Source organism: Rutidosis leptorrhynchoides, unplaced genomic scaffold (assembly GCF_046630445.1).
Source record: "Rutidosis leptorrhynchoides isolate AG116_Rl617_1_P2 unplaced genomic scaffold, CSIRO_AGI_Rlap_v1 contig319, whole genome shotgun sequence".
Taxonomy (NCBI): Eukaryota; Viridiplantae; Streptophyta; class Magnoliopsida; order Asterales; family Asteraceae; genus Rutidosis; species Rutidosis leptorrhynchoides.
Window position 1 is genome coordinate 45,925 of NW_027266559.1, and position 13,314 is coordinate 59,238.

At 35.7% G+C, this 13,314-nt stretch overlaps 2 protein-coding genes and 2 pseudogenes across 2 annotated transcripts; all 4 read right to left on the reverse strand.

The window, feature by feature from the left end:
• Positions 1–1,361: 1,361 nt before the first annotated feature.
• LOC139882865 (proteasome subunit alpha type-7-like) lies at positions 1,362–3,163 on the reverse strand. The gene is made up of 3 exons (XM_071867119.1): positions 2,991–3,163; positions 1,627–2,041; positions 1,362–1,523 (listed from the first exon to the last, which is right to left on the reverse strand). Exons 1-3 carry the CDS (start codon positions 3,161–3,163, stop codon positions 1,362–1,364), a joined length of 750 nt encoding a protein of 249 aa, XP_071723220.1.
• A 984-nt stretch (positions 3,164–4,147) lies between these two features.
• On the reverse strand, positions 4,148–5,379 carry LOC139882860 (large ribosomal subunit protein uL18c-like). Its single transcript, XM_071867116.1, has 3 exons — positions 5,182–5,379; positions 4,541–4,702; positions 4,148–4,297 (listed from the first exon to the last, which is right to left on the reverse strand). Exons 1-3 carry the CDS (start codon positions 5,377–5,379, stop codon positions 4,148–4,150), a joined length of 510 nt encoding a protein of 169 aa, XP_071723217.1.
• A 798-nt stretch (positions 5,380–6,177) lies between these two features.
• LOC139882863 (uncharacterized oxidoreductase At4g09670-like) lies at positions 6,178–7,717 on the reverse strand (annotated as a pseudogene).
• Positions 7,718–8,868: 1,151 nt separating this feature from the next.
• Positions 8,869–10,428, reverse strand: LOC139882864 (uncharacterized; annotated as a pseudogene).
• Positions 10,429–13,314: the final 2,886 nt, after the last annotated feature.

Consider the following 13,314-nt stretch of genomic DNA (forward strand, 5'->3'; position numbering starts at 1 on the left):
CCTAATGTCTAGTAGGGTCGAGTTCATGGCATATAAACTCATATACGTACCATAGATCACTACAACGTATGCTAGTGATTCCATATTTGATTTTCACAGAGCGTTCATCATATGCTAAGTAATTGATATGCATTATATCAAAATTGAATTATTAAATTTAATATATTTTATAAAATATATTTTATAAAATATATTATTTAAATCAAAAATTAAAATTATTTTTAAATATTTTAAATTGATTATAATTGAAAACCTCACTCAGCATATAATTTAAAAATTTTTACAAAATAAAAATTTTATCTAAATTAAACAGGTTCAGATTATGAGATATAATTAAGACTCAAATTCCACAGACAATAGAAAGTAGCAACGGATTCCACACTAGATCCATATATGATGGGTCGAAATGCGGACGTCTCAACAATACTTTATCATATCAGGTCTGTAATCCATTATTGTCAACCAAAACATCATTTATGTAGTCAATGATATACCAACTATGACTATTTATTTCACTGCTTAATGCTTATGTGAATTGTTTTCCTTGTCATTTCTATATAAAGATATTTAAGGATAATTTAGCTTAGGCACATTACATAAGTTACAAGTTTTCTCAAAAAACAACAGCATAGTATACTCGCAGATGAGCCAAAATATCAATAAATAGAAACCAAACAAAATAAAAGCAACCCAAAAGCCATAATATCAATAAATAGGAAATCAAACAAACTAAAAACAACCCGAGGGCCATAGCAAAGACAACAGCACGTTGGTGAGTACATATTCCCAGGTTCATGCTTGCCATCATTGAGCAGAATAACATCAGCCATGGCTTCTAATTCTAGATTCTGGTGTGAAAATCTTTTCTAACAAGTCTTTAATTTCCCCTGACATACTGACATTCTTTCTTGATTTATCTTTTCACAAACTCAAGAGGTTTAATAATATCATTAAAGCAGGGTCAGGGTATCAATATTGTCCACCAAAACATCCTTTATGTAACCGGTGATGCACCAACTATGGCTATGAATTTCACTACTCAATACTAATGTACATAGTTTCATTTAGATTATTACAATTCAACTATGGCTATGAAGAGTGAACAGCCACGCTTACAGACAACAACATGCGGCTTGCCGCGTTGGTATTAAGCGATGCTAAAAATGCCACCAAGTAGTACTAATTTATTAGGAGGACTCGTCATTTTTATATCACAAAATACAAGCTTTAATCCCATTCCCAAACTTTTAGTTTAACATAACCACGATCAAAAAACATGAAAATTAAAAGTACTACTAGGTGACAACAAAATGAGTCCTGTAAAAACGGGATGATAATGTCATGGATAAGATAATAACTCATTAGTTTTCTTTTAGAGGGGCCTTCTTTGCAGCCTCAGCTGCTGCCTTCTCAGCTTCAATCTCAGCAACAATGGCGTCAATTTCAGCTTCTTCAAGCTGCCTCAAACCGCCTTCCTTGGTCATCACAGCAATTTCTATGTTCTTACCACCACTCTCAACAACCTAAGTAGAAAGTAGGGATGTTAATTCAATCATAGAGAAATCACAGAGAAATTTTAAAGAGTAGAATCATCTTAAATAAATGCGACGAAAGCAAGTAACTTACTTCAAGCAGAGCACGGATAGCCAACTTGACAGTTTCTTGGCCCGATGTTTCCTTGTAATTTTTCTCCAGGAACTCCCTCATTGAGTTTGAGTTTCTTCCCGTGGCATTTGCCTTCCAGGCCGAGAATGTCCCCGAAGGGTCTGTTTGGTAAAGAGAAGGAACACCAGTGTGTGGGTCAAAACCAACAATCAAAGTTGAAAGGCCAAATGGTCTGACACCACCACTTTGCGTATACTTCTGTTGCAACCCAGCAATGTATCGTGTTATGTATTCGACAGTAACAGGATCCTCAAGAGTGAGTCTGTGGCTTTGACACTCGATGCGTGCTCGGTTTATCAAGACACGTGCATCTGCTTTCAATCCAGCACATGCAAGTGCCACGTGTTCATCTAATGAAACAATCTTCTTTACTGATCTGTCAACAGAAGCAGCAGCCAGTTGGTGAGAATGATAAGTCAAGGTAGCATGCACAAGACAATGTCATAGTTCTAATCATGAAAAAAGGATGCTAAGTGGGTATAATAATCCAAGAAATACAAAACTCCTGTACAAAGACTTATTGCCACATATTCCGTAGTAAACAGAAACTATATGTATGTATGCATATACGACTTCAATAGGTGGAAAGCAGAATTCCTTTATTTTTTTCAGTCTATTCGAACAGATATGTCACAAATAGAGAAATTGGACAAACTTAAATGAAAAGAAATTGAATTTTACTGACAGGTTTGAAATTATGCAATTTTATCTGATCCTACAAGAGCTCAGCTAGCATTAGTTTAGGTCAATCAGGTGGCCACAGCCCCAACCATGGAGCCCATGACAAAGCCAAAAAGGGCGACGAGTTCAGACTTTTATTTTCAGGCTTTAGGAGCTGAATAAAGTGATATATGCATTAAAGGATAAAACTTTGCTTCCAACTTAATTTGAAGCAATCCAAGCAAAGTGAAAGTGCTACCAATTGGAAATCTACATCCAATGCAATTACCCGGTCATTGTTCCACAAAGCAAAGTACATTCACCAATCAAATCGTACTTTTGCACACATTAAATTACTTCTATATCTTTATGGACTAAGGCCACAGAGTCTATTTCATTCCATTTCTCTCACTAAAGCAGTGAGACATGAGCCCAATTCCACTTCTCTGTGCTCACACCACTCCTTAGGTCCTAAAAAGCCACAACCACCCAGAACGCAACAACTCTAGTCTCAATTAAAAATGTGAAATATTTGCAAACCCCTTTCGCTCAGTAATTCAACGAACATTGCATCTCATAATCTTTTACCATATCTGAATTATATAAAACCTAATCAAGCTAAAATTGAACGCCAGGCATAGCAACGTAAAAGTAAAATTAAATACCTAGAGTCTTGTAGCTTGGCGGTGGATTTCTTCTCGACACCGAGGACAGCGATATCGGTTCCACGGACGCCGACGGCGGCGTTACCTTTACGGACGGCTTCGAGGGCGTACTCCACTTGGAACAAGTGGCCGTCCGGTGAGAATACTGTGATAGCACGATCGTAACGAGCCATTGTATGAAATCGCGATATTGGACCGTGACTGGAAGAATTTCACTGACGATTGAAGAAGAAGAATTAAAGAAGAAGAAATATAAATCGGGAGAGAGTTTTCTTAGAGGAGAAGATAGTTAATGTTCTTATGATACAGAGACTTCCCCATTTATAAACTATCGGGCCAGGCCCATTCACTAAATTCGTTCAACAAGCCTACAGCTCACTAAAATCGCTCAACAAGCCTACAACTCGCTAAAGTCGTTCAACAAGTCAACAACTAACTTAAATCGCTCAACAAGCCAACAACTCGCTGAAATCTCTCAACTAGCCAACAACTCGGTTAAATATCTCATCAAGCCTACAACTCGCTAAAGGTGCTCGACAGTCAACAAGCCTACAATAAAACTCCAGTGCCGAGGAGTAAATTGTTACAACCTACAATAAGAGGACAAAAATAAATATTTTGTAGAAGTGAAGTCTAAAACTAAAAGTAAAACCCAGCCTCAACCTCAAAGCTCGTTTTCTTTCAAATTCAGTCTTTCTCAGCTCCCATTGCAACAAGGACTATTCAATATCAAAAGGCGATCCATGATATAAAGAAAAGAATGAAGTCATATTATAATCATGACTTTCTTTTGATCCTGTCATCATTAATTGAAAATATCTTCAAAAAGTTTATGAAGTGAGTGTTTGATCATTTTCTGTTCCTTTTGATTTCATCAATGCAAGCTATCCATGGATGAGTTGTTCCAACTTGTGCGAAAAATCAGGCCATACACAGAGTCCTCGCCAGTGCCTAGAATGGCTGTCGGAACTTTTCCAATCTCATCATAGGTCACTGAAGTCTTGAAGCAAACTAAATCATAAATTATGTCACTCATCACATGTTTGAACTGATAAACAATTTTCTTTTCTGTTCGAGATGCATGAGAAAGAATGTTCGAGAGAACAAAAAAAAGTCAGATAAATACAAAAGCTCTTTGGGAAGGAATAATCTAAAGCTTAGAACTGAAGGCCGTTTTCCCTAGCAGCATCAGCCAGGGCTTTGACACGTCCGTGATAAGGGTAACCACCACGGTCAAAGGCCACCTTCGTAATGCCTTTCTCCAAGCACGACTTTGCAATTATTTCCCCCATTTTCTTTGCCACATCCTGATTCCCAAAACAAAATAACTTGTTCAAAATATATTTTCGAGAAAAAAAAAATCGATTTCACTTAAATGAGGAAAACAGTTTCACAACAAATTTCGAGATTTAAACTGGAACGGATACTGAGGTGAAATTCAGACATTAAAATTTTATCCTCATTCTAAAAGGCAAAGAGGATCCTATAGTAACGAAGTCAACCAATAAGATTAGATAAAAGTGTTGAGGTATGAATGAAAGTGAACTTACAATTGTTGGACCAGAAGTGTAGCTAACCTCCTCTGATATTGATTTTTGCATAGTGGAAGCTGAAGCAAGCGTGTGCATCTTAGAATCGTCAATCACTTGGACAAAGATATGCTTGTTGGAGCGGAAGACGGAAAGCCTTGGCCTCTCAGTCGTCCCTTCAACCTGATAAACATAATTTAATTGCAGAAATACTTTAATCCAATGTACAGAAGAGTAGGAATCTCTATCACAAAAAAGTTGCAGCCGAGTTGATAATAATAGACGAACCACATTCTCCAGAATATACATGAACATTTTCGACAGACCAAGTTAAGGTATAAAAGAATAAACAACAGCACAATTATTAAACCATCATCTTATACTAGAGAAACTGGACAAACTGTTCATGACCAAAGAATTTCTTGTATGGCATAAGTAAAGCTATTAAAGTTTGATTGAGAATCAAGGTCCAAATGAAAAGCACCCCAGTTGCTTCCGAATTTCAAAACAATATAACATAGAGCATGAATCACTCAAATACGCTCAAACATAGCACAAATAATGATTCCAAGTTGCAATTTAATAGTTCAATTTCATGAACAAAGCCCCAATTGCAATGTATAGTAAGTTAAAATATACAAACTTGAAATTTGGGGAAGTACCTTCTTCCTAATGCGAATATGGCGGGCAGTCCTGTCTTCACGTCTGGTAGTGACTTTAGCTTGAACGACCAAATGAGATGACGACGGTGACTGTAGCTTTAGCATTGGCAGTGATGACTTGAAAGAAGAAGACCCCATTACGAATTCACTTTTTTGAAAGCCCAACGACATTGAGCTGCTCATTAGTACGGTCGCCATTTTTCCAATTCTCCAGAACACAACACAACACAGGAAGATGATTTCTTCTTCTTCCTTTAACTTATCCACTTATCTTCCTTTTTAACTCGATATAAGGAATTGAATTGGGAAGAAAAGAATATTGCACAAATAGCACCGTGTACTTTTCAAGTTATGGTCGGAGAGCCCTGTGCTTATTATAATTTGATTAGGAGAACCTTATCTTTATTACTATTACTCATGAGTATTTTGCCCAAGGATTCTGTGTTTAGACATTTTATCGAGTCATATGGAAAAACTCCCTCCGTATCAATTTAGGTATAAATTTAGACATATTTTTTTATCTCAAAATACATATAAATTTGACAAATTTATAAATTTGGACAAATTTAAGATAAAATAAGCATGTTATTCCCATTTTTATTCGCACCAACTTATTCAACACATGTTCGGTATTGTACATACATCACTTATATGCTAATGATTATTAAGGTTATGTTTGTTAAATTACTACTTTCATCTTTGTTTCCTTTAATCTATGTAAAAATCGAAATATTTGCATCTAATAATTTGAGACGGAGAGAATAATTTTTTCACATATATAATGATGATGATTTCACAAGATTTGGGATAAAAGGGTTCCTAGCTTTTGAATTACAATCTTTGGTCGGACGAGTGTTTACTGAAACTATGAAGATGGAGCCAATGAATCATTGTTCATACAATTTCTAATGGACAAAATTAGCTGAATTTTTCAAAACATAGCTGATTGGGACTTCAAAATGTAACATTAAGAAGTTTGGATCACCTTCCTATAAATTACAAGTAAACGACTTTACAACCGATATCAACAGATTTTCTTTACAGCATCCAACACAAGTTGAGTCATTCTGCTAATCTCCGGCCACTTTACCTCCGGCCGTTGACCGTATTTCTTAATCCCATGCACAAGCCTTGCAAGTTGTTGAATCATCAGAGCCTCTTGGGGCAACTCCGGCGAGTCAACAAAAACTCTTTCCGGTTTCACATTCCAACCGATATGAAGATCCACGAATTTCGCTCCCAGCGTATAATCGAAGAAGGCAGAATCCTCTCGGAAAGGAATGATATAGTCTTTCAGATTCAACGATCCTTTGGAACCGGATAATGACAAGTCCATCGAAGTATGTGATTCGAAGGAACAGTTGATCGTCGCAACTGTTTTTTCAGGCTGGTTGTAATGGATAGAGGCCGTGCATGACAAGATGACTCCGGCCAAGTTCTTGGTGACTGTACCAGGTAATGCAATTACTGAACTAGGCAGCTGATAGTTTTTGCCCACAATATGCTTCCAACACAATACCAGCCTAAATCACCAAGTGCGCCCAAGGCATCTAAATCTGGTTTTACCCTAATATTCTCATTTAGAAATTCTTGAGATGCTGTTAAAGTGGATGAGCTGTATATCTACAAATTAAAAGAAGATTACCCGAATCAAATGGCATAGTTTCTTAGCAAAACACAGAAAAGAATGCAGAGTGAGACAGTCAAACAAGGTCAACTATCACATTTTTTCTCAGATACTAGGATCAAAGTTTTAGGAGAATGAACAAATTATCAAAATTTCCAGCTAATTAATGAGAAATGGAATAAAAAATACAAGCTTTACTTCACAAAATTTCAAAAGAATTGTCCATCACTACATTTTCAGTGCAATCGCTCCGAGCGAAACAGGGGTTCCATACAAATTAGGTATTTGATGTACACATTAAGGGATTAAGCATCAAGTAGAACAAAAACTATACTACACATTCAATGTCAAGCAGTTAGTTACTTAACATAGAGATCTGAAAACTTCAACTTTATGGTTTATCTAGCATTAATTCGGCAGATAATTGAGTAATTAGAGGGAACTTACATAATCAAGATGACCCAAATTCCCAGAATCGAATAACATTTCCTTCATCCTATGAGTTCTTGGGTGGTGAAGCCACATAGAACCATCCATGAATTGCACACCGTTAGATGCACAAGCTTGAAGAATCTTATCCAATTCAGATACATCAAGAGCCGTTGGTTTCTCAATCAAGATATGCTTCTTTTTGTTAGCTGCCAAAACAGCCCAGTGAAGATGTAAACTTGTTGGAAGTGGAAGGTACACCACATCTACAAGTGGGTCATCAAGCACTTGATCGTAGCTTCCATAGACCTTGGCAGGAGATAATCCATTGGTGGAGACAAAGTGATTGGCTTTATCAATCGAACGGCTGGCAACAGCGTAGAGAGTTGAGTTAGGAGATAGAGATATAGCTCTTGCTACTTTCCGAGCAATAGTAGCACATCCGATGATGCCAAATCGTATCAAGTCATCATCAGCCATTGTTTTTCTTTTTTTTCTGGTTTAAGTTGTGGAGATATGTTATACTAGTTTTCAAGGAAATTGCACGGACTGTTTTCATTCTCTTTACAAAATACAAAATATGCCATGTGTCGTGATTTTAAAATTTATATTCAATATTATTATATTAGTATAGATTGCTGTATATTGGATGCATTTTGTGGCCGATAGTATTTATTTATGACTTTCAAGATATGATAAGACAGAAATAGTAAAACAGGTGGAACCTTTAAAATCGCATATGTTCATGTCATCCCAATCTCTACTCAGAAAATCTTTTTCCAATTAAAGGTGTTTTGCTGTTTGTTATTCCGTTCCGTCTCCTACTGTATGTTCTTTAAGGTTTTGTTTTTTAACAAAATGAAAAATATATGATATTATTATCTAAATTATGTATAAAAACCATTTAATTTAAAATAAAATAAAAATCTAAAAAAATATATATTGGGAGAGGAAGGGAGTACGAAAAATTCTTTTGTTCTCAACAATTTCTCTGTAAAAATCTTTCCTTTGAGATCAGATTCTAAATGTGATCAACAACTATTGACAAGTTTAAATTTAGTCAAATTTACTTCGCTACATTTTAAAAAGGAAAGTGATGGATGCAATCTTGCCACAATAAAATGATTTTCCTTATACCAGATGACATACTTTTTTTCCTTGACAACAAGGACTGTGTACTACAAGGGAATTGGTTTCTTTTTACTGGAGTCTAGTATGTTCCAAAAACATGCTGTACCGGATTTAAGCCATAAAAATCCGAAAAGAAGATAACTAACCACGCCAATGCAGGAGTAAATTGACCCACTTCAATTTACCAGGAGTAAAGTTTATGATCAGTCTATAACTCAGCATACCACCATAAATAAGAGGATAGCTTGGACAACTGAAAAATAATCTACACTCAGAAAAATGATTTCACAATGAATACATCTTATTCTGTGGAGCAATTGCAGTTATTTAAGATTTGGAAAAATAATAGGCAAGTCCGGACTGCTCCATTAGGACCAAAAAAAGGGCTAGATTCTGAGGTTTCGTACAAATAAAACACTCAGTACAATCAAAACTTAAATATTCAAAGCCAAGACATAATAATACGATCCGATCTTAAAAACTGAAAACAAAACTAAAACTCACTCCTTCATGCTATCGTTCTCATCATCATCATCGGCATCCTCCATTTCACTCAAGTCCAGGTCGGCAAGCAACTCTTCCAGAGGAACAGAAGGAAGATCACCACCATCAGTCATGGATGCTGTTTCAGATCTCTGGTATTCTTTATCCCGGTACAAAGATATGTTGAATCTCAAGTCAGGGTTCTCCTCCAAATCTCTCAAGAATTGTTCATATTCTGTATTCGTCTTCTCTTGTTCTGCTCGGCCTTTAGAATCATCAACCTCCATTCCAAGGGACTTGAGCTTCCATGGACGAGCCTTGGCACGCTTCCTTTGGCGCCTCTCTTCGTAGCTCTTCTTTACCAAAATTGCCTCTGGGAGATCAAAGTCTCGGTATTTGTCAAGTTCCTCGTCATTGATATTAGCTCCATACACATCATAACCCAAAGCATAATCCCCAGCTTTCAAAAGATTGCCTAAATGAGTTCTCACTATGGACTGTCTATCATTCTTCCCAACATCTGATACACGAGCAACTGTGGCTTCAGCCATAGTATACTTGGAACCACCAACAGTAACGGACATTTCCGGTCTGATTTTTTCTATGTCATACACAATGTACTCTACCAGCTGCCTGCTAGTAAGTACAGACTTCAAAGAAACCCTCCAATACTGTTCAGCATCTAAAAAACAATGTCCCAGCGTGAAAGGATTCAGCAAAGCAATGCTGTTTGTCACTTTTGTGCAAATCACTAGAGGACCAAGATTTCCTAAACTCTTTGAAACTCCTTTAGGCAAGCAAACCAAATCTTCACGGCATATCGGGGCAATTTCAACGGAGAATGTATGCTTATAGTTGTAGTTGTTGCTTTTTGAGTCATGGGAGACGAGCTGCTTGTCACTGCGACTCTTTATTGGTGCAACTTTGTCAATAAATTCAACAAATTTAACACCATGGCTCCTATTGGCAAAGTGAAAGTCGATACCTTGATCCATCTGTCTAATTTTGATAGCCTTATTAGCAGCATCATGCTTCAGGATAAGCTGTTCCAAGTAGAAGAAAGTTCTTCTGTGAGAAACATGTTGCCTAAGCTGGACAGCAGCTACCCATTGGTCAGGGTTGGCTTGAACCCTGGAACAAGGGTCACACATGTGATCTTGCACAACATACTCAACCAAATATGATTGTTCAAGGATAGCTCCACGAAGGACCTCTTTCTGAACTTTAAGCGTGACCTTGATCCTTTTGGAGTGAGGCTCAGTCCAAACAAATTCAGCATTCACTAGCCTAACTTTCTTCAAATCAGTCCCCAAACTTCTGACACAAAAGGTCAACAGCTCCCTTGATTCTAACTGGGCTTTAATCCAGGTCCTTGGAGGTTGCAACCAGGATTCACAATCGGGGCAATACATAATGGTCACGTGCTTCCGTAAACCTTCAGTGATGTCAACCTCGGAACGTAAGCATGTTACACACATGTTGGCAGCATTTGGTTTCATAGGTACACCACACTTGCAGCACGGCACATTGCCGATTGTTTGATTCCTCCTAAACATTCCATCATCTTCATCCATGTTTGATAATGAACACTACAAAGAGAAATGCAAAAAAAGTTTGTCAGGTTTGCACATGAAAAGAAGAGAAAAGACAGGACATGGATAAAGTAAACCAAATTGTTGAATGATATAACGGTATAAAAGCAATCAAGAAAGGAAGCATGCTTCACATAAGATTATTTTTTAAAGCCAACATCTGTCTACTTAACATTCCAAAAAGATTAACCCAACTTGAACTCTAATCCTGCATACAAGTGGAATCACACAACTCATGACACGAAATGGAAATGTATAACATCATAAAACATGCCACAAATTCATCATCATCTTGTCAACCTAACTTTTTGAATACAGTGAATCAAAATATCACCAGTCGAAATTGCAAAGAGAGAGGTGTACGTGACTTCAAGCTCTTCTAGCTGAAAATTAGTCTCCTAACACAGGCTCATCATATGAAATGAAATTTGAATAAAAAATTATATGCTCCGTGTTAATAAGCACTTAACCAAACCATTAATATGCTAACGAGAATCAAAGTTTACAAATTATCTTAGCATGTGAAGACAGGAATAAAAAAAAAACTAATACTGCTACAAATTAAAAATCACCAAATGATAGATCAGATAGATTCAATTCAGATAATTTTTGGGGATTTAGATTAAAGAAGGAAACTTGCATACATGATAGCAAACAAAAACCTCGTAAAATAAGACTTGTTCTCTTCAGCAGCCAAAACCCCAGGGTGAGGGAGAGAAAATTGAATGTAGGGTTTTTGGAATGATGAAATAATAATCGATATCGATAATAAATTAGTAGAAGAAGAAGAAGAAGAAGAAGAAGGAAAATGGTATTTGGCTGTCTTTCTACCGACTTAAGCCTTCGAGCTTCACGGGCCATGGCCCATATTCCATAAATCGGCCCACATTTCATCGGATATACAGTATTTACGGCCCACATTCTATCAATACTACACTATTTAGTAATATTATTTTTAAAAATAATAAACCTCTGCCCATTGTTGCTTTGTATTCTTTTAGATTCACCGTAAAGAGATTTATCAGAGTTGCACGACTCTCGACTCTCTAAGAGCAATTCCGTCCCGATTTGTCCATATCACAAAAAACGAGATTGAAGTTGTAGTGAAATAAATTTTAGGGATTCTGATGTGGCATGAAAAAACAAAGGATTTTCTTTTTCTGTTCTTGAAAATAGGGACCGTCTCAATTATTTTTTGTTAATATTTTATTATAATTTGACCAATCAAATTGATTTTCTTTTCTACTTACACCAAAATACAATTATACGAATATCAAATCCATTAATTTTTTTCCTCTCATCATTTAATTAAAAAAAAAATAATTATGAGTAACATTAATTTTTTTCTCTCCAACGTTTTTTTTCTTTCATCACCCTTTCTACACAAAACTTATTATAAATTTTATTCTTATAATCGAATTTTCATAGTTCATTCATTCAATCAAAATAAAAAAACGAATCGAAATTCATGGACACTAGAAGAGGATTCATTGCTTATAGTAGTTGGTTGAATGTTTTAATGAATCCTACCATTCAAAAAGGAAAAATATTTGGGCAGAAGATCCAAGAATATATGGTTCAAAGCAAACCGAATTTCGCAGTAAGAAATGTAATCGTAGCTAAAAGGCGATGGCATAGAATTAATTTTGAAACTAATCTATTTGGTGGTTTTTACAATCAAGCTATTAAGAATATAAGTAGTGGTTCAAGAAATTTTTGAGGAAACTCGCAAGTTGTACTTTGAAAATCAAATGAAGAAAGCAAATATTCCAAGAAAGCTCTGGCTTCAGTTGCGGAGGCATCCGATATGATAATCTCACTGCCAAAGATTACTGAATCTATAAAGTGATGGAAAAAAAAGGAAGAAAAAAAATCTGGTTTTGCGATTTTATGAAAAGCTTTTGCGATTTGAATTATATATTTGTAGAATCTATGATATCCTGGTTTATGTTAAGTGCTTGTCGAAGATATTATGGTTAATTTGTTTTGTCTGCAACCTATTTGTGGAAATGCTCCAAAAGTTTTGTAGTATTATCAAGATATCTTTGCATGATTAATCAAAAATGGCTTTGTATGACAGTTTAGTTCAAATTTATCAACTCTATTGTAATTTTCATTGCCTTATTTACAAGTTCTTCTTCTATTGGCTGATTTGGTTAAACATACAACTTTTTTTTTTTTAATCAAAATCTCGTTTCAAATATTTCATTCACATTTTATAATATATGAAAATAAAAATATCTTCAAAATTGTTTTACTTATCCTGCCCAAAGCAAAGAAAAAGGAAAAAACAAAATTTATGTTTGATCCCTTAAAAGAAAAGGAAAAAAAAAAAACCCCAACAATATGACTGGTAAATATATGCACTCTTTTGATGACAGCCGGCTTTCACATCCCGCCAACACGACAATTATGCCACACCACAAACAACAATCACGACAGCCACGATAAAAAGAATGGAAAATTTTTAAAAAGGCAAAAAAAAAATTCCATAAATAAAAGGAAACAAGCAACTAAATCGCAACTTCTTGTTGCGGTTAAAAAGAGATCAGGATGATGCTAGTGTCGTCGGGAATAATGTTTGCTGAACTTGTCTTTTTTTTCTCGTCTTCACTTCATCGTTTCCCAGATTTCTCGTTTTCGCAACAACCCATAGAACCCACTACTGCCTCATCGTTGTTTGAAACCCATATTTTTTGTTAAATATTTACTAGTGAAAGTAAAATCCAAATTTTGGATTCCATCCATTATTACTGCAAATGATGATATATATTCCAAAATATATTTTTGTTTGACCTCCGATGCTTATGCAATCAAACTTTTTTGTATTAATTAAGAAATTAATTGAGTGGGATTAATTAATGTAAAACA